We start from the raw sequence: 21,080 nt of genomic DNA, 5'->3' as shown, positions 1-21,080 counted from the left end.
GATGTCGTGTTCAATTGGGGGAAAATCAAAATTAAAAACCCTAATCCCCTTTGTTCTTCTTCTTCGACTCACGACTCTCACCTCTCTCTCTCAGACCTGAACTCGAACCAGAATCTCTCATTTACATAATGTTTACACTAATAAACTCAATATCACCGGTTCTTTTCTTCACCCAATATCCACCGCAACTAATATTAAACGTCACAATCTCGAACATTCTGTAAATGAGAGGAGGAAATTTCAACATTAATACACTGGAAAATCAAACTTCTGGTTCGAGTTCGGGTCTGAGAGAGAGAGAGGTGAGAGTCGTGAGTCGAAAAAGAAGAACAAAGGGGATTGGGGTTTTTAATTTTGATTTTCCCCCAATTGAATACGACATTGTTTTGATTAATGAGTCAAACGACGTCGTTTTGTTTTGTCTTTGATTAAATCAATATGCCACATATTATCTGACTAAGCAGGGTTTAACGGTGAATTAACGAAACGTTAGTCAATGTCGGATTTCACATTACGGAACTAAGTTTGGGTTGGAAATTTTAAAAATATCTTAGTTTGGGTATGTATATGCACTACTTCTTTGTTTGGGTATAAAAACACACGACACGGATTGTCGGGGTTGAAATTCACCCTTTTCCCATCACTAAGTTCAAACTTGTGATATTCAAAGAACAGAATTTCACATAGTTTTTCTTTTTTCTCAACAAAGAGTTTCACTCAGTTTAGTGTTTCAGATGTGTTAAGCTGGATTGACTGTAGGACAAGCAACATGGTTTTGGTCTTATGCTTTGTAATGATTCTCTGGTGATTTTTTTTTTATATTCACAAAAATAAAAGAACATGTCATTTGACGGGGGAAAATGATTCAGTTATATGCAGAGGAACACCAAATGAAGTAGTGATGGCATTCACTTTCAAAAAATTATGAACAACTCTTTCAAGAAGAAGAGCAAAAAAAATCCTCTATTTACAAGGAACAAGTCTATCTCTAACTAGACGAACAGTATGTTGGATAATCATCACTGAAACCGAGAAGTCACATTGATGAAAGTATCTTCAGGACAAGGGATCGTTAAGCCACCCATTGGATGATCGAACCCAAACTCTTCTTCAGATTTACTGAGAAGAGCTTGAAATGAAGGCTGGCTCAAATATGAGATTGGCACCACATATCTCTTCTTCTGACTTTCTCCTACGTACACCGCAAGAAACCCTTTAGGTGGTGCCGCTGAGGCTGCTCTGTTGCTTGTGGTAGCTCCTGCTGTTACGGAACGACCAAGAATCTTCTTTGCACCCAATAGACTTCTAACCAAAGCCATTTCTATATCTTTTTTTCTTGTCTGAAAGTTTGAACTCTAGTGAACAGATGTATGAAATGATTCAAGTTATTGGATTCCTGCTTGCTGGATGATGATTGAAAGAGTGGGATTTGTGTGTTATATATAGATCAGTGAATGAGTTGAAGTCTCTCAGAAAAATCTTTGAAACTTGTGGTTTTGAAGCGTTGGACAGACTAGAACAGAGCTGCACATGGTTCTGTCTTTAGCATTTGGAAACCTTTAGTATATTGCAACTTGTCTCGACTGATGAGATAATTAATTGAGTGTAGGACAATGAATTTAGAAGATACTACATATGCAATTCACAAGGGCTTGTTTTCTCAATGTTTGTTTAGATAAGACATATGGCATTGTCAATAATAAAGACCAGCAAGTTTATGTTCTTCATGTTCTGTGGTGATCATATTCTCTCATCTTTGTGATCTACATAAATTTAATTAATAAGAACTTGTAGTGGGGACCTAAAGTTTCTCAACAACAGAACAGCAAGTCCCTGTCATGGGTTAAGTTATTCTTTGAGTACCTTCACTTCTTCTCTTCATTTATTAATGAGAAAACAAACAGATGATGCTCGTTAGGGTTCGTTTCTTGTCATCTATCATATCTACAAGACATAACCATGTGAAACTCTCTTTGTGAATGCCCCATACTCAGTGGATCCAAGGTGATTTTGAGTCCTTCATCAATCTATTTATACATCCAGAAACAGAACCAAGTCTTCAAATCACCAAGTAGTAATTAAAGCAATCCAAACCTTGAATCTGAGCATCAAACATTTTTCCAGAAGCTTCAAATTTCAAATTTTCAGACACAAGAAATGGCTTTGGTGAGAGGTCTATTGGGTGCAAAGAGGATTATAGGCCTTTCTGTAGCGGCTACAAGCAAGAAGACAGTTTCAGTGCCAAAGGGGTTTCTTGCGGTGTACGTAGGAGAAAGTCAGAAGAAGAGATATTTGGTGCCAGTATCATATTTAAACCAACCTTCTTTTCAAGATCTTCTTGGCAAATCTGAGGAAGAGTTTGGATTTAATCATCCAATGGGTGGCTTAACGATTCCTTGTCCTGAAGATACATTCATTAGTGTGACTTCCCAGCTTCAATGATGATGTTCCAGAAGAAAAAACTGACATTAGTTAGCTCAAGTTAGAGACAGAGTTATTCAATGTATATATGTTAAATGTTTTCGTCTTTCTTTGTGAAAGAGAGTTATTAAAGAGGTTACAAAGCTCAAATGTGTATGCCATATTTCTCTGTAAGAACAATGGTTTCAGTTTTACAAATGAGCAAGTTTTCTCAGAAAAAAATATATCATTCTTTCATACATAATGTTCATGTTTCCATATTAGTAGATAGAGAAAGTTGTGAGACCCGTATAAGCTTTTGTTTTTCAATAGACACAATCCAGTATATGGGGAGGATGTTTTATCTTCATTAAGATTACCATCACAGTGATCTCACTGCACAACCAAGGTACCCCCAAGAGCACTTATTTGCAGAGGATCCTCGTTTAAGAAAGATGTTTACAGCTGTATGACACGATCAGCTCAGTGATATGGATAGATCAGATCGCTTGACAAAAGCTAGATAGACAAAATTTGCTGATTATGTCTTATATTCAGTTAATATATTACACATCTAACCCAATTGATAAATAAATCTGCTGATTATGTGGGGATTTTTTTCTTAATGTTTTGTATGATCAAATAATGGTTCACTCGGATTTATGGCAAGGTCTGAAGAGTAAGTTGGAGATTTGAAGAGCTAGTTGGAATTTTTTTCTTAATGTTTTGTATGATCAAATAATGGTTAACTAGGGACAGTTTGTGGGAGAGTTGTTAAAAGGTGAGGTCGGGGATTTGAACCCCACCAACAACCTAATTATGGAGTTAGTGAAAACTCATAATGGAGGGTTGAAGTTGGTGTCCTACAGGGCTGTGAGCCAGAGGCCCGATGGACAGGACGGGTTGTCACAACATGAGTCACAGGGGCTTGTTTTCTCAAAAAGTTTAGATGATACATATGTCATTGTCAATAAGAAAGACCAGCGACGAGGTTTTCTCTTTCACGTTCTATGGTTGGTTATTTGTCCTATTATCTAATTTATGTGGGCTAAGTAATAAGAACTAAAAGTGGGGACTTGAAGTTCCTCACCAACAGAACAACAAGTCTATGTCACCGTTTAAGTTGTTCTTTACAGATAGGATCATACATGAAAATTATAAGTAAAAAGAAGATTCTCTTGGAGGAAATCTCAGAAACATTGAGAAAACAAGCCCTTGTGATATGGAGATTATCCAAGTAGACAAATTGCATCAATGCATCTTTTAGAGATGGTAAGACAGAACCATGTTCTAGCCTGTCCCACACTTGTAGACCACAAGTTTCAAGGAATTCAAAGAAGATTCAAATTTACTCATTGGTTTTTATCATCAACAAATAACAAGCAAGTTATCCAACAACTTGAATATTTTGATACATATTCAGATTCAGGAGCATCAAAAGAGTTTCATACTTTACTAAAAGAGATGGCACTGATGAGAAGTCTACTTGGTGCAAAGAAGATAACTGGTCTGGGCAGCTTCAACAGCCCCACCAAAAGGGTTTCTTGCCATGTACGTAGGAGAGAGCCAAAAGGCAAGATATGTGGTGCCAATCTCATACTTGAGTCAGCCTTCATTTCAAGCTCTTCTCAGCAAATCTGAGGAAGAGTTTGGTTTTGATTGTTGGAGTAAGCATGAAGATGATTGGTCAAGAGTGAGAGACTTGCGGAGCAAGCTACAAGGAGTTCTTATCGAGTTGTTGTTAAGATAAAGATTGAAGTTGTTATTAGGAGTTATCTATATAACAGTTAGTCATTATCTTTGAGTAGAGGATATTCTTTGTAGCTAATATATAAACACATCGCATGTGATAGGGTAACGTGAGTGAGATTGAGATTGTAAGTGCTTGAGGTTTTGAGTGAGTTTTCTCCTTGAGCTTATATAAGAGAGTGAGTCTTATAATCTTGTTGAGTATACAAATGCAATCGTATTAACTAGTTTCAATATTTGGTATCAGAGCAACAAATTGAAGCTATGACGGATCTTACGGTTGCTACAACGAAACAGAAAGAGACAGGATCTTCATCGATCAAATGTCCCATACTAAACTCCACAAACTACACTGTATGGGCCATTAAAATGAAGATTCTACTGCAGGTTCACAAAGTTTGGGAGGTTGTCGAAACTGAAGGAGGAGATGTTGAGAAGAACAATATGGCCATGGCGTTACTGGTTCAATCTATACCTGAATCTCTGGTTCTGCAGGTCGGTGAACTGGATACAGCAAAGAAGATCTGAGATGCCATTAAAACCAGACACATGGGCGCTGATAGAGTCAAGGAAGCTCGACTGCAGACACTCATGGCTGACTTCGACCGATTGAAAATGAAAGATGAAGAAACTATTGACGAGTTTACCGGTCGAATCTCTGAGATTTCTTCGAAATCTGCTGCACTTGGAGAGGAAATTGAAGAAACCAAACTCGTCAAGAAGTTTCTAAAGAGCCTCCCTCGCAAGAAATATATACATATAGTGGCTGCACTGGAGCAAGTTTTGGATCTCAAAACGACTAGCTTTGAGGATATAATTGGAAGGTTGAAGGCTTATGAGGAACGTGTGACTGAGGAAGAAGAAGAAAGCTCCGCAGAACAGAGTAAACTCATGTACGCTAACACAGAGCAACAGAACACTCGTGGTCTCAATGGTGAAAACAGAGGACGTGGTCGTGGAGGAAGATACTTTGGTAGAGGAAGAGGTCGTGGTAGACAAGGTTATGGAAGAGATAACTATGTGAGCGATGCATCAAGAATCACATGTTACCGATGCGACAAGGTTGGACACTATGTCTCTGACTGTCCTGATCGCTTGCTTAAGCTGCAAGAAGCACACGAAGTGAAGGAAGAAGATACGCATGAGGCAGATGAGTTAATGCTACACGAGGTGGTCTTTCTCAATGAGGAAAAGGTGAAGCCTAACATGTTTGAGACAGATTCTGACAAGAGCAACGTGTGGTATTTGGATAATGGTGCCAGTAACCACATGAGTGGAGACCGCTCATACTTCACCTCGCTTGATGAATCCATCACTGGAAAAGTCAAGTTTGGTGATGACTCTCGCATCGACATAAAAGGAAAGGGCTCTATCAGTTTTGCTTTCGAGAATGGGGTGAAGAAAGTAATGACTGATGTGTACTACATACCGGCTCTCAAGAGCAATATCATCAGTTTGGGTCAGGCTACAGAGGCATGATGCGAAGTTAGGATGAAAGGTGATGTATTGAATGTCTATGATCGTGGTGGAAAGCTACTTATGAGAACTAACAGAGGGAGAAACAGACTTTATAAAGTGGTACTTGAAGCGGATAAGACATTGTGTCTTCAAGTTGAGACTACTGATATCTCAAGTAAGTGGCATGCGAGGTTAGGACACATCAACTATGAGAACATAAGACTTATGGTTAGCAAGGATCTGGTTACTGGAATACCGAAGATGACTGTTGAAAAGAAAACTTGCGTTTCTTGTTTGCTCGGTAAACAACCTAGACGATCTTTTCCCAAAGCGACCACATTCCGAGCATCACAGAAGCTTGAGCTGTTACATGGAGACCTCTGCGGTCCAATTAGCCCTCCAACGCCTGGGAAGAACAGATATGTTTTCGTGGTGATCGATGACTATTCTCGCTACATGTGGACGTTGTTGCTAAAAGAGAAAAGCGAGGCCTTTGATAGATTCAAGAGACTCAAAGTGAGTATTGAGCAGCAAGCAGGCACTTCTATCAAGATGTCGCGTACAGACAGGGGAGGAGAGTTTACATCTAGAGCTTTCAAACGGCATCCAGAGGCATTTGACTGCACCTTACACTCCCCAGCAAAATGGTGTGGTTGAGAGACGCAATAGGACCATTCTGGAGATGACAAGAAGTGTTCTGAAGCACATGAATGTTCCAAATTTTCTGTGGGGAGAGGCAGTGAGACACGTTACATACCTCATAAACAGAGCTGCAACTAGAACCTTGGATGCTAAGACTCCATACGAGGTGTTCAAGGGAAGTAAGCCTAATCTCTCTCACCTGCGAGTGTTTGGATGCGTTGGGTATGCAAAGATTGAGGCTCCCTACAGAAAGAAACTAGATGATCGATCGAGGCCACTGGTTCATTTGGGAACAGAACCAGGAACCAAAGCTTACCGCTTGATGGATCCAGTGAGCAAGAAGATTACTGTGAGCCGAGACGTGGTGTTTATGGAAGAAGAGAAGTGGAGATGGAACGAACCAAAGGAGGCTGGGAAGGATAGTAGTTCGTTCAGTATCAATCTTGGAGAGCATGTGAACAGAGGACTCAGAGAGATAGAGTTCAACTCTGTTGTCGAGAAAACAGAGCAAGGAACAGAGCAAGTAGAAACAGAGCAAGCCGATGGCACTACTAATGATGATACAGTGGTAATCTCTGATGATGAAGATGAGCAGGAGGGAGAGATACAACTACGACGGTCACTAAGAGAAAGAAGAACGCCTGATTATCTATCAGACTAAGTTCTGCTTTCAGAAACAGAGTGCGAATGGCTTCTCATGTTGTTAATGATGAGCCGTGGGATTTCTCAGAGGCAAAAGGAATGAAGGTGTGGATACAAGCCTGTGAAGACGAGATTGCCTCAATTGAGAAGAACCAAACATGGGTCTTAGTTGATCTACCGATAGGAGCAAAAGCCATAGGATTAAAATGGGTCTTTAAGGTGAAGCGTAACCCTGATGGAAGTGTGAACAAGTATAAGGCTAGGTTGGTAGCAAAAGGGTACGTACAGAGACATGGCATAGACTACGATGAAGTGTTTGCCCCTGTTGCTAGGATCGAGACAATCAGGCTCATCATTGCTCTTGCTGCTTCACACGACTGGGAAGTCCACCATTTGGACGTAAAGACGGCCTTTCTCCACGGAGATTTGAAAGAGGAGGTCTATGTTCGTCAACCAGAAGGCTTCGAAGTTAAGGGAAGCGAGGAGAAGGTGTACAAACTATCCAAAGCGTTATACGGGCTAAAGCAAGCGCCCAGGGCTTGGAACGATAAGCTAAATCAGATTCTCAGAGAACTGAAGTTTACTCGCTGTTCTAAGGAGCCCTCACTGTACCAGAAGAAGCGTGGAGTATGTCTACTTGTCGTGGCTGTATATGTGGACGATTAACTGGTAATAGGCTCTGATCTATCTATGATACTTGAGTTCAAGAAGGAGATGGGGACTAAGTTTGAGATGAGTGACTTAGGGAGACTGACCTACTACTTGGATATCGAGGTGTTGCAGCATGATGGCGGAATCACGCTGAGACAGGAGATATATGCAACCAAGATACTCACAGAGACAGGAATGCTTGGCTGCAACTCTACTCACATACCAATGGACATGAATGTGAAGCTCTCAAAGGCGACAGAAGAGAAATCAACTGATGAGAAGAAGTACCGAAGGAGCATTGGTTGTTTGCGGTATCTGATTCACACCAGACCTGACCTCTCTTATAGCATTGGTGTACTCAGTAGATACATGGTTGATCCTAAGGAGTCTCATGATGCTGCGCTGAAACAGGTTCTGAGATATTTGCAGGGAACCGTCTCTTATGGTCTAACCTACAGGCGATCTGATAAGACAAGGCTGATAGGTTACAGTGATAGTTCTCTTCATGTTGATGCTGATGATGGACGAAGTGTACCGGGTCACATATTCTACCTGGAGGATTGTCCCATTACTTGGTGTTGGATGAAGCAAGAGACCGTGGCTCTGTCTTCATGTGAAGCTGAGTTTATGGCAGCTATTGAGGCGGCCAAACAGGCGATATGGCTACAGGAGTTGTTAAGTGAAGCTACTGGAGAAGAGTGTGAAAGAGTGACGGTTCGAGTAGACAACAAGTCTGCAATATCACTGACCAAGAACCTTGTATTTCACGGCAGGAGCAAACACATACATAGAAGATATCATTTTATCAGGGAATGTGTTGAGAGAGGGCAGGTTGATGTTGAGCACGTCTCGGGAGACAAGCAGAAGGCGGACATACTGACGAAGGGACTTGGCAGGACCAAGTTCAAGGAGATGAGAGAGTACATTGGTGTTCGAGATACAGCAGGAGTCAACTACAAGCTTAAGGGGGACAATGTTGGAGTAAGCATGAAGATGATTGGTCAAGAGTGAGAGACTTGCGGAGCAAGCTACAAGGAATCCTTATCGAGTTGTTGTTAAGATAAATATTGAAGTTGTTATTAGGAGTTATCTATATAACAGTTAGTCATTATCTTTATGTAGAGGATATTCTTTGTAGCTAATATATAAACCCATCGCATGTGATAGGGTAACGTGAGTGAGATTGAGATTGTAAGTGCTTGAGGTTTTGAGTGAGTTTTCTCCTTGAGCTTATATAAGAGAGTGAGTCTTATAATCTTGTTGAGTATACAAATGCAATCGTATTAACTAGTTTCAATATTGATCACCCGGGTAGCTTGATCATTCCTTTCCCCGAAGATATATTCATCAATGTGACTTCTCGGATCCATTGATTTTCCAGTTTTTTCGTAGGAGTTAGAAATAGATATATTCATTGTAAATATCAGGGGTGGGCCAAAAAAACAAACCGAACCGAACCAAACTAGTTATGGTTTATTTCAGTTGGAAAAATTCTAGAACCGAATTAATCAAACCGAACCAAAACCGAATTCATAAAATAATCGAAGTGCCATTCCTACTACCTGTAATATTTATATTAGGTTTAAAGAAAATAATCTAAAATAAGTAGATTACATTTTAATGTTTGGTTTTACGTTTAAACACAAAGAAATTACTGATTTAGTTTTATATTGGGTTTAGTTCACATAATTAATTTTTTATTGTCACCAACATGATGATTTCATGACCATGAGTTGATGTTTTAAAACATGATTTTTCTTAAAAGAACTAAATTAAGAAAATATGATTAAACCGAACCGAAACACAAACCGAACCGAATACAAATCGAACCAAAACCGATCCAAATCAAAATAATTATGGTTTACTGGAAAAATTCTAGAACCAAATTAACCAATCCGTCAGTGACAACCTCTCAATTGTCATTGCCTGGCCGACCCGAGTAGGCGGGTCGAGGTCCTACGAGGTACCCACTACTCGGAGTACCCTCCCAAAAGGAAAAATATGTGTTTGTCAGGTTCGGTTCTTCTTAGTTGGATTGGGCAGGTTCCTGCAGGCTTTAATCTTTTTGATTCTCATCGAAATCGGAAGAGGGCTATCTTGTGCCTCTCAATTCTGAAACAACAAAGCAGGCAAACCGATAGAATAATCGAAGTGCCCACCCCTAGTAAATATATATGAACTTTTTCTCTCTTTCTACTCGAAGGAGTTTTCCAAAAGTTTAGAGAATGAATGTCATTTTTACATAATAGATACGACATTGTCAGGACTCGGGACATCTTGGATCTATCACTGGAAAATAAAGAAAGAACCCTAACATTTGAAGAACTTTATATTATAAAAATTATTACCACATATATGTAAGTGAGGATATTAACATCCGGATCCGTGGCGCAATGGTAGCGCGTCTGACTCCAGATCAGAAGGTTGCGTGTTCGATTCACGTCGGGTTCAAACTCCCGAACTTAATCCGGAATTTTTTTTAACTTCTGTCTCAAGATTTATCCTCCGGTTTTGCTAGCTTTCAACCGGTTCCACAAGGAGTATAATCGGGTTGAACTCAATTTACTGTAACCGAAATTATTTGTTCCGGTCTGAATTGGTTTCTGGTCCTCCCATCAAACACTAACACGTATAACACAAGAAGAGCGAAAACAGTGGTCTGCATGATATAGAGATATTTTAGAAGAAACTGGTAGCGCGTCTGACTCCAGATCAGAAGGTTGCGTGTTCGATTTACGTCGGGTTCAAACTCCCGAACTTAATCCGGAATTTTTTTTAACTTCCGTCTCAAGATTTATCCTCCGGTTTTGCTAGCTTCCAAACGGTTCCACAAGGAGTATAATCAGGTTGAACTCAATTTACTGTAACCGAAATTATTTGTTCCGGTCTGAATTGGTTTCTGGTCCTCCCATCAAACACTAACACGTATAACACAAGAAGAGCGAAAACAGTGGTCTGCATGGTATAGAGAGATTTTAGAAGAAAGAAAAAAGAACCAAGAAATAGGAAATAAAACCATAGTAGCATACGTAACAAAGCGATTAGGGTTTGAAGAAAACATAATCATGGTGGGTTGTACAGCATGCACGTAAGAGAATGAAACCTGTAAAACCAGAGAACTCTGTTTCTAGTATCTGTTCATTGTTATATTGTTCGGAAAAACGATTTGAGAAGGGCGTAACATTGTGGCAGAGAACTTAAACATTCTAAGCCACCTCTAGATATAATGGATACAAAGAATAAAAATGAAGGCTCCTTAGCTTTTTCAATGTTTGTGTTTTGGTTGCACATGCATTTAACTTGGGAGAAAAAATAGTGTGAAACTATTCACATTGAATAACTCTCTTTCACATCGTAAAACGTTAACATATTTACATTGGATGATTATATCTCTAACTGATGTTAGTTTTTTTACTTCTTTGGGAACATTATCATTGAAACCTAGACTTCACATTGATGAATGTATCTTCAGGACAAGGGATCGTTAAGCCACCCATTGGATGACTAAATCCATACTCCTCGGATTTTTTGAGAAGAGCTTGAAAAGAAGGCTGGTTTAGATATGATATTGGCACCAAAAATATCTTCTTCTGGAGCTGGTCTTCACCAACATACACTGCAAGAAACCCTTTTGGCACTGAAAATGTCGGTTGCTTGTAACCCCTACAGAAAAGCCAATAATCTTCTTTGCACCCAAGAGACCTCTGAGTAACGCCATTTCTGTATCTGGAAAATTGAAATTCGAATCTTCTGAAAGAAATGCTAGAAACTCAGATTCAAGATTTGGATTGCTTTATTACTACTTGGTGAGTTGAAGACTTGGTTCTGTATCTGGATGTATAAATAGATTGATGAAAGTCTGACAACCACCCTAGAACCACTGGAAGTATGGGACACGCACAAAGAGAGTTTCACATGGTTCAGTCTCCTAGATATGATAGAAGACAGAGCTTCTTAGAGCATCTTTATCAGTATATTTCAATGCATCTTAGATCATTATAATAAAAGGAAAAAATTGAATAAGTGATGAGAGAGGTATATTTTGGGTTCTACACAAGAAGCATTTTGGCTAGTATCTCCCACTTATCCTACTACTAATTATTATTAAACTTTATTTCTTACATTATTTTATTAATTTTTTATACCTAAGCTATATCCTTCCACTTATACTATTAACGATGCTCTTAAAGTTGATAGGAATAAAATAAAATAAACTAAATTAAATCATATAAATAAAATTAAATTTAAATTAAAAGAAGAAGATTAAAGTAAATACAGAAAATTAAATAAAAATTTAGAAAATTAAATCAAAAAATAAATAAATTTACAAAAAATAGAAAAAAAATATTCAGAAATTCAAAATATATTTTTTAAAGATTGCAACATTATTTTTTATAGAAAACTGATATATCATCGTAGACAATTACATTTTCAAATATATCACTAATAACGATAATGATTTTTCACATAACCATGGACAATGAAGGTTTTTGACATATCTACAATAATAGTTTCCGACATCATTGTTAAAAATGATGGTAGATATGTGAATAATAATGTTTTCAAACAATCATCGTTTAAACACGGTAGATATGTCAATAATGATGTTTTGACAAATAACAATGAAACTCTTCTGAAATATATAAAGGTAAAAAAGAGAAAGTAGTACCAAAAGAAGTGGTGAGTAGTCGTTAAAGGAAAAGTCTCTTTGAATTATTTCGCTTGATTTCGGTAATCACGCTTGAATAACAATGAAACTATTTTGAAAAGTCTTCTTTTTTTTTGATCAAAAAAGTCTTCTGTATTTGTATTTGATTTTTGAAAAGCCATCTCTTTGTGCTCATTTCTTGCAAAATACGAGAAACATGAAACTCTTTCTTTTCCTTTCTTTCAGTGCTCTCATGTTACTTGAAGCATTCGGGAATAACCATGAAACTGATAAGCAAGCATTACACAAGTTCAAGTCTCAAGTTTCCAAGGAGAAAAGAATTTTGTTGTCTTCATGGAACAACTCCTTCCCTCTCTGCAGATGGACGAGGGTTACATGTGGCCGCAAACACAAGAGAGTTACTGATTTGGATCTCGGTGGATTACAGTTTGGTGGAGTGATATCACCATTTATTGGTAATCTTTCGTTTCTCATATCACTTAATCTCACTGATAACTCTTTTCGTGGAACCATCCCTCAAGAGCTGGGACACTTGTTTAGACTTCAGCATCTAGATATGAGCTTCAATTTTCTGAGAGGAGGTATTCCAACAAGTCTGTTCAACTGTTCTAGATTGTTGGAGTTTGATTTATATTCAAATCATCTTGGTCAAGGTCTTCCTTCAGAACTAGGATCATTGAGTGAGCTTGTTATTTTAGACCTTGGTACAAACAGTTTGAAAGGAAAACTCCCTGTATCTCTAGGAAACTTGACATCCCTCACACGACTTTCCTTTGCAGAAAATAGTCTGGAAGGAGAAATTCCTGATACCATAGCTAGATTGACTCAAATGGAGTTTTTTGAGTTAGCAACAAACCATTTCTCTGGTGTTTTTCCTCCTGCAATTTTCAATTTGTCCTCACTTCAGTATTTGAACATGTTTGGTAATTATTTCTCTGGGAACCTAAGGCCTGATTTTGGTAAGTTTCTACCAAACCTTCAAGGATTGTCTGTGGGACAAAATTGTCTCACAGGAGCCATTCCATCCACACTTGCAAATATTTCAACTCTTCAATATTTGGGCATGGATTATAACAGTCTAAAAGGGCTTATTCCTCCGAGCTTTGCAAAAATACGATATCTGCAAGAACTATACCTTAATAAAAATTCTTTGGGAAATCTTTCAGCTGGAGATCTTGAATTTCTTATTGCTTTGACCAACTGTACCCAACTGCAGAACTTAGATGTGTCATCCAATAGGCTTTCGGGTGACTTGCCTGCCTCCATTGTCAATCTATCGATGATCCTCATCGAGTTTGACATTAGCAAGAATTTCATATCTGGAAGCATTCCCCGTGACATTGGGAATCTCATAGGTCTACAAACATTTTGGTTGTCCGAAAATCTGTTGAAAGGACCAATCCCAGCCTCTTTTGGGAAACTTCTAGGATTGATGGGTTTAAGTGTCCATGCAAACAGAATGTCAGGAGAGATACCATATTCTTTAGGCAACATCACTCGGTTAGAAACACTCCTTTTGTCCAACAATAGTTTTGAAGGAATCATTCCTCCAAGTTTTGGTAAATGTAGCTATTTGCTACGTTTAGATATCGAGAATAATAAGTTGAATGGTGTTATACCTCAGGAGATTATGCACATTTCAACTCTTGTTTCCTTAAAAATGTCAAATAACTTATTGACTGGCTCTCTACCAGAAGATGTTGGACGACTTGGAAATCTTGGTACGTTATATGTTGCTCATAATAAGCTATCAGGGAATCTCCCAGATACTTTAGGAAAGTGTCTCACAATGGAAAAGGTTCACTTGCAAGGAAATTCTTTTGATGGAATCATTCCAGATATAAGTGAGTTGGTGGGTATTGAAGAGGTTGATTTCTCAAGCAACAATCTCTCAGGAAGAATCCCTGAATATTTTGCAAATTTTAGCTTGTTGGAGTATCTCAATCTATCCTTTAACAACTTCGAAGGAAATGTGCCAACAGAAGGAAAATTAAAAAATGCTACTATAGTCTCTTTATCTGGAAACAAAAAACTTTGTGGAGGTGTCTTGGAACTGCGACTTCAGCCATGTTTTACGCAACCAGCAGGAAATTCACGAAAGAAACTTTTGATTGGGGTAAGCATAGGCATATCTTTGCTTTTGCTCTTGTTCATAGCTTCAGTTTCACTTTGTTGGTTAAAGAGCAGAAAAAAGAAAAATATCAATGAAGCAACTCCTTTCACCTTGGGGGTTTTTCATGAAATGATAAGTTATGGAGATCTTCGAAATGCGACAGATGGCTTCTCTTCGAGTAATCTGATCGGGTCAGGCAGCTTTGGTACTGTGTTTAAAGCATTGCTTCATGCAGAGAACAAGGTTGTTGCAGTGAAAGTTCTAAACATGCAGAGACATGGGGCAATGAGGAGCTTTATGGCAGAATGTGAATCCATGAAAGACATTAGACATCGTAATCTTGTGAAACTGTTGACAGCTTGTTCGAGTATTGATTTCCAAGGAAATGATTTCAGAGCTCTAATCTATGAGTACATGCCAAATGGAAGCTTGGATATGTGGCTGCACCCGAAGGAATTTGAAGAGATTTCTAGGCCCTCAAGAACGTTGACACTTTTAGAAAGGCTTAACATAGCGATAGACGTAGCTTCTGTTTTGGAGTATCTTCATCTTAATTGTCATGAAGCTATTGCGCATTGCGATCTTAAACCAAGCAACATTCTTCTAGACGATGATCTAATCGCCCATGTTAGTGACTTTGGTCTTGCTCGGATCCTTCTCAAATTCGACCAAGAAACCTTCATAAACCAACTTAGCTCAGCTGGACTCAGAGGAAGCATCGGCTATGCGGCACCAGGTAAACCTATTACATATAATGTTTGAATGAAGAAAGCTAATACTCTATTCATTTCCCAAAGTAAAATTTTTCTATATTTTTTTTTGTTCCACAAAGATATATTGTATACATATCTTTAAGGTACATTGATAGTTATAGCAAGGTTTATAGTAAAAGTAAATAACAAATTTCATTGAAATCTTAATATACGTAAATACTTTAGAAAAATCATTCTTATGGAAACAAAGAGAGTATATTTTCGCTCCAATCTTGTTTATATGACCTATGGTGCAGAATATGCAATGGGAGGAGAAATATCAGTACATGGCGATGCGTATAGCTTTGGGATTCTTATTTTCGAAATGTTCAGTGGAAAACGACCAACAGATGAGATGTTCGGAGGAGTCTTTACCCTCCGTAGCTGCATCAGGTCTGCATTGCCAGAGCAAGTTTTGGATGTGTCAGACGAATTGGTTCTTCACAACGGCCTTAGAATTGGCTTCCCTGCTGCTGCGTGCTTGACACAGGTTTTTGAAGTGGGACTCGGGTGTTCGGAAGAGTCTCCAGCAAACCGGTTGGAAATGAATGAGGTTGTAAAAGAATTAATCTCAGTCAAGGAAAGGTTCTTCAAAGCCAGAAGAGGAGCTAGACGTTGAAGTGTGTCTTGTATGCTTGCTCCTATACAAACTTGCAGATGTATAATATTACTCCATAATTATGCTCTGAATGCTTTCAGAATGCTATGTTATTAGCAAACAAAAGATAAATGTTGTGTTAGGAATTTGATATTTGGAATTTCTATTGGTAAAACATTTGATTTAGCAATTTGGTAATACATGTTTACTAGGGGTGTGCGTGCAGGGATTGGTACTTTGTTTTTGTGGTCTTTGTGAGACGTGTGTTATAATGTTATATTCGTCAAGATCTTAAGTCTAGTTGGGGTTAGATGTTTTGTTACTGACCTGGTGATAGTTTTGGGGTTTAGTTCAAAGCTAGTTGTTGGGACAGGCAGTTATGATTTGTATTATATTGTTTCAGCATGAACTTGTTTTTGTTTGTGTGCATTGAAGTTTGGTTTTGGTGTAGACGGAATTCTATGGTAACTGGATATTTATTGGGACCCTGTTATCAATTTGCATCATGTTTGGATTTGTATTGTTAGTTTCCATATATTGGGGCATCAATATTAAGGTGTTCTTATTAATACAAAACATTATGAACATGAAATTTAATTAACGAATTCATTGAGCTTTTTCAAAAAAACATAAGTGGGTGTGGGAGTATCAAGAGAAACGTGTGACACCCTATGCTATGAAACTGGAACTCAAATCGAGCTTACTTGCATCGCAAGTGTAGAAGACGAAGGCCACGCCTTTTCCTGTTATTGTTGAAAGATATCATGTTGAAGCCTACAGATTCAAAGTGTGTTAAAGGAGGTTCTTGATGTGAGTTTGGAGAAAGATGATGTGGTCTTCTAGGAAAAATGAGTAGCGATAGGTGAGAAGATAATTAGGTAGATGTTGCAGAGAGTGAGTAATGTCTAGTATGTGTCGTTCTAAACAAATTTGGAGTCATGTATCACTAACTAACTAGAGTTAGGCTACTAAGAGACTTGGTTACAACTGATTTCTAGTACAGTTGTTTTTTGCGATTGTCTCTTCCACTAACAATGTCCAAAATATAATGTAAATGAATTGTCAATCTCATTTTCATATCTGGATTTTGAATAAGTGGGATATTGAAAAATATGTAATATTAAAAACCGAAAATGTTTACTGGCCGGCCCTGACCCAAGGCATTAAGCCCCCAAAAATTTTGAAAATAATTACATAGACAAAAGATTTTTTTAGACCCCCAAATTTACCTAAAAATAAAATTTGTTGAAATTTTCAAAATATCGCCTACAACCCCTTAAATCTTAGGTCCGGCCTGTAACAGAACCAGAAGTTTGAGAAATCCTTAATTAGATGGTGGACTAGGTGTCCTAACCCTTATTCGGAAAACATAAAATGATGACCTCTTGGATGTGTTCCATGGTGGTGACCTCTGTGGATCATCTACATTCTCATTGATGAAATTCCAACTGGTCAGTGTCTGATGTTGGTTGCACAGCATCTGCAGGTACAATCTTCTCATCTATAAATCTAGGAGATTACTGCCTGTTGATAAGGAATCACCAACATGGTACTTGCAAGAAGGACAACTTGATCCATGCATATAATCAACAGGATTGTTTCCCCCACCTTGACGAAAAAATAATATAACTTGACAACACTTATGGCACTAGTGTTACACCATGTCGTGTAGGTGAAAGAGGAAATTCCACGTTGTAGTTTTCTGGAACAATTTGCACATGAGATGTAGCACTATCCATTTGTAGTTTCACTAAAAACAATTTTGGGTTTGCATAGAAACTTAGGGTATGACTGGTTTCTCCGCTACCACTCGCAAACGCACTTTTGTGGTTTGTAGCGGTTTACAGCGTTTCGAAACAATCATACAAACCGCTGCAAATCACGTCATAACGTTCCGAACCTCTTAAAATTAAAAGCTAATTACAGCTAGCGTTTGCGGACGGTTGCGGGTGGATAAATAAATATAAAATTAATTTTTAAAAATATTCTTAAAAATTTAAATTAAAAACTAAAATTTTAAATATTATAAATAAATATACATATAAACATTTAATATAATAATTTAACTTCACAAATAGTATCATAATTTGTTTTATAAAACTTTAAACTAACTATTCATTAGAATTTTTAAAAATTAATATACATATATATAAAGATATACACACATATAAAACAAAAATCTTTTTAAAATTTATAATATAAATCTTAATTTTTTTTATTAAAACTATAACTTTCAACTAATTAAAAAATAAATATATTATTATTATTATTAATCATATTATATTAATAATTATTATATTTTATTACAATAGTATATTTTTATAATGATATAATATGTTAATATTGGCAAATTATTATTATACCTCCGCAATATTTCATAATCAACCAATCACAAATATCCTGTAAAGGCAACAATTTTCAAACGTTGTGCAAGTCATATAAAACATTTAATAACCTTTGAAACCGCAACTATACGCATCCGCAAACTCACGCATCCGCAACTGCAATGGCTGAGTTCGAACCAGCTTAATAGTCTGCGTGTGAATGAGGTACATGGGTTTAATGTCCCAAGTTAGAAGAAACTTGAGTAGATGATAAAAAGAAAACGTACTTGTGATGGTGACTCTAGAAGGTAGGTGTTCATCTCTGCAACTGAGACGTCTCCAGTCTCTCTACACCACCGTATGTCGTCCCACTTGTGGAGTCATTACCTGCTGTGGCAGTCAACCTGGATGTGGGATGTAAGCAGAACACGAGAGATGTAATCTTGAGAAGAAACTATAAACTCTCAACTTGTATTAACATGAACAACGACCTCGAGTGTATATACATAGGTGAGAACCGACTATAATATGTTAACCTAGATACAAATAGGAAATATAACATAAGTCAATGACGGTTTATCAAGGTCTTTCCTAATACTCCCCCTCAAGTTGGAGAGTGAAGATCTTGAACTCCCAACTTGGATGACAATGCTTCAAACTGAGGACGCCCCAATGCCTTGGTTAACAAGTCTGCAATTTGATCTTTTGTCTTGACATGTATAGTAGAGATGAGTCCTGCTTTGACGGAATCACGCACACTGTGACAATCACGTTCGAGATGTTTAGTGCGTTCATGGAAAACTGGATTAGCAGCGATGTGAATTGCAGCTTTACTGTCACAATAAAAACGAACAGGTCGAGCAATCTTGGCACCTAAATCCTCAAGTAAAGGGACGATCCACTTGATTTCTTTAACAGCAAATGCCATGGCCCTATATTCAGCTTCGGCTGAAGACATAGAAACCGTATCTTGCTTCTTTGTTTTCCAATCTATAGGTGAGTCTCCTAGGAAGACCACATATGCACTTAAAGAACGCCGACTCTCTGGACAACCACTCCAATCTGCATCAACATATACTGAAAGTTTGAGATTACTATCTGCACGCATAAGTATGCCCTGGCCTGGACATCCTTTGAGAAAGCGAACCACACGCAGAGCAGCAGTCCAATGAGCTTCACGCGGTTGCTGCATAAACTGAGAGAGAAGATGAATCGTGTAGCAAAGTTCAGGTCGTGTGATAGACAAGTAAACCAGACGACCGACCAGGCGACGATACTTCTTAGGGTCAGCTAGCAATGGAGTTTCTTCGGAGTGTAGATGATGATACTGCTCAAGAGGTATTGAGACGGGTTTGCAGCCGAGAAGGCCACAGTCAGCAATAATATCGAGAGAATACTTCCTTTGAGAGATGAAAATAACTTCTTCAGAACGAGCTACTTCAATGCCAAGGAAGTATTTTAATTTACCTAGATCTTTCATCTTGAAATACTTGCCTAAATAGGCTTTAAACTTGACGAGAAGGTCGATGTCATTACTTGCAATAGCAAGGTCATCAACATATATCAAGACGCGAACTTCTTTGGATCCTTTCGTATAGGTAAACAAAGAATAGTCAGAGTAGCTTTGAGCGAAGCCAAATTCTGTTAGTGCATTAGTAAGCTTCTCGAACCAGCAGCGAGGAGCTTGATGAAGGCCATATAATGATTTCCGAAGACGACAAACTTTAGACGGATCAGAATGAGTGAAGCCAGGTGGTAGCTTCATATAAACTTCCTCATGAAGATCTCCATGGAGGAACGCATTATGGACGTCCATTTGGTGAACCTCCCAACCTTTCGCAGCCACAAGACCAAGTAAACTTCGAACTGTACCCATCTTGACAACTGGAGCGAACGTTTCCTCAAAATCATCACCCTCTACTTGATTATTTCCGTTAGCAACAAGACGTGCCTTGGGACGTTCCATGGTTCCGTCAGCATTAAACTTGTATTTATACACCCATTGGCACCCTATTGCCGTTTTTCCTGGCGGAAGAGACTCAATGTCCCATGTGCCACTCTCCTCATGCGCAACCACTTCTTGTTTCATCGCACCGCGCCATATCTTGTCTTTGACGGCTTGAGAGTAATGTTTTGGCTCAACAGCCGCAGTAACAGCCGCAAGAAACGCCCGATGTGAATCTGAAAACTTGTCGTCAGAGATATAATCAGTTAAAGGATAGAGTGAATTACCTTGGATTGTTTCAGACGACGATGATGCAGAGCAGGAGAGAGCGAGAGATGGGTCTTGAAGACTAGCTGCATTGTAGGTAACAAAATCTCTGAGTTTAACTGAAGGAACCCGAGATCGCTGTCCTCTGCCCAATATTTCTTCAGGAGCAGAGACAATATCAGAATTTACTGACGAAGGATCCAGAACAGGAGGTTCCGATGGAGACGCAACTTCTGATATGATGGGAACCGGAGAAACAGGAGCAGCTTCTTCCTGAGTATCGGTTTCACCAGAACTGACTGAACTCGGAGCAGCTTCTTGCGAAAGAGATGAATTCCCCTTGTCCTTGGAAGGGACGACTTCCCAATCTTCATCAATCGTTGTGACTAGAGGTTGATGTGTAGTTTCTGTAATCTTTGGAGAAGCAAAGGGAAACTCGCGTTCAATAAACACGACGTCTCTAGAAATAAGGAACTCTTCAGTAACTAAATCAAACTCCTTCCATCCCTTTTGAGCATGTGGATAACCAACAAAAATACATCGTCGACTTCTTTTCCCAAACTTATCTTTGTCGCCAGTGCGATGATGAACAAAACATAAATTGCCGAAGACTCTAAGATGAGAGTAGTCGGGCTTTTCATTAAAAAGAATCTCATACGGTGATCGGTTTTGAAGAACCGCAGACGGAGTGCGGTTGATCAGGTGTGTTGCAGTCATAATAGCTTCACCCCAGAACTTGATAGACAAGTTACCCTGAAACAACAAGGAGCGAGCAACATTAAGTATATGACGATGTTTTCTTTCTACTCGACCATTCTGTTGAGGCGTAGCAACACAAGATTTTTGGTGTATAATCCCATTCTCACGAAA

General features: G+C 38.5%; 3 protein-coding genes, 1 non-coding gene and 1 pseudogene across 4 annotated transcripts; 3 read left to right on the top strand and 2 right to left on the bottom strand.

Moving 5' to 3' along the window:
- Window positions 1-831: 831 nt before the first annotated feature.
- LOC130506913 (auxin-responsive protein SAUR21-like) lies at window positions 832-1,568 on the bottom strand. The gene has a single exon (XM_057001610.1). The coding sequence runs from the start codon at window positions 1,317-1,319 to the stop codon at window positions 1,020-1,022; it is 300 nt and encodes a 99-aa protein (XP_056857590.1). The 5' UTR covers window positions 1,320-1,568; the 3' UTR covers window positions 832-1,019.
- Window positions 1,569-1,977: 409 nt separating this feature from the next.
- LOC130506939 (auxin-responsive protein SAUR21-like) lies at window positions 1,978-2,681 on the top strand. Its single transcript, XM_057001640.1, has one exon. It carries the CDS (start codon window positions 2,158-2,160, stop codon window positions 2,440-2,442), a length of 285 nt encoding a protein of 94 aa, XP_056857620.1. The 5' UTR covers window positions 1,978-2,157; the 3' UTR covers window positions 2,443-2,681.
- Window positions 2,682-9,921: 7,240 nt separating this feature from the next.
- Window positions 9,922-9,993, top strand: TRNAW-CCA (transfer RNA tryptophan (anticodon CCA)). The gene has a single exon. It is a non-coding gene; the product is annotated as a tRNA-Trp (tRNA).
- Window positions 9,994-10,973: 980 nt separating this feature from the next.
- LOC130506929 (auxin-responsive protein SAUR24-like) lies at window positions 10,974-11,260 on the bottom strand (annotated as a pseudogene).
- A 1,057-nt stretch (window positions 11,261-12,317) lies between these two features.
- Window positions 12,318-15,825, top strand: LOC108831194 (probable LRR receptor-like serine/threonine-protein kinase At3g47570). The gene is made up of 2 exons (XM_018604752.2): window positions 12,318-15,060; window positions 15,334-15,825. Exons 1-2 carry the CDS (start codon window positions 12,408-12,410, stop codon window positions 15,693-15,695), a joined length of 3,015 nt encoding a protein of 1,004 aa, XP_018460254.1. The 5' UTR covers window positions 12,318-12,407; the 3' UTR covers window positions 15,696-15,825.
- The last annotated feature ends 5,255 nt before the right edge of the window (window positions 15,826-21,080 follow it).

The sequence above is a fragment of the Raphanus sativus genome, chromosome 2 (assembly GCF_000801105.2).
Source record: "Raphanus sativus cultivar WK10039 chromosome 2, ASM80110v3, whole genome shotgun sequence".
Lineage (NCBI taxonomy): Eukaryota > Viridiplantae > Streptophyta > Magnoliopsida > Brassicales > Brassicaceae > Raphanus > Raphanus sativus.
The sequence above is the reverse complement of the archived record's forward strand: the minus strand, read 5'-3'. Positions and strand labels throughout refer to the sequence as shown.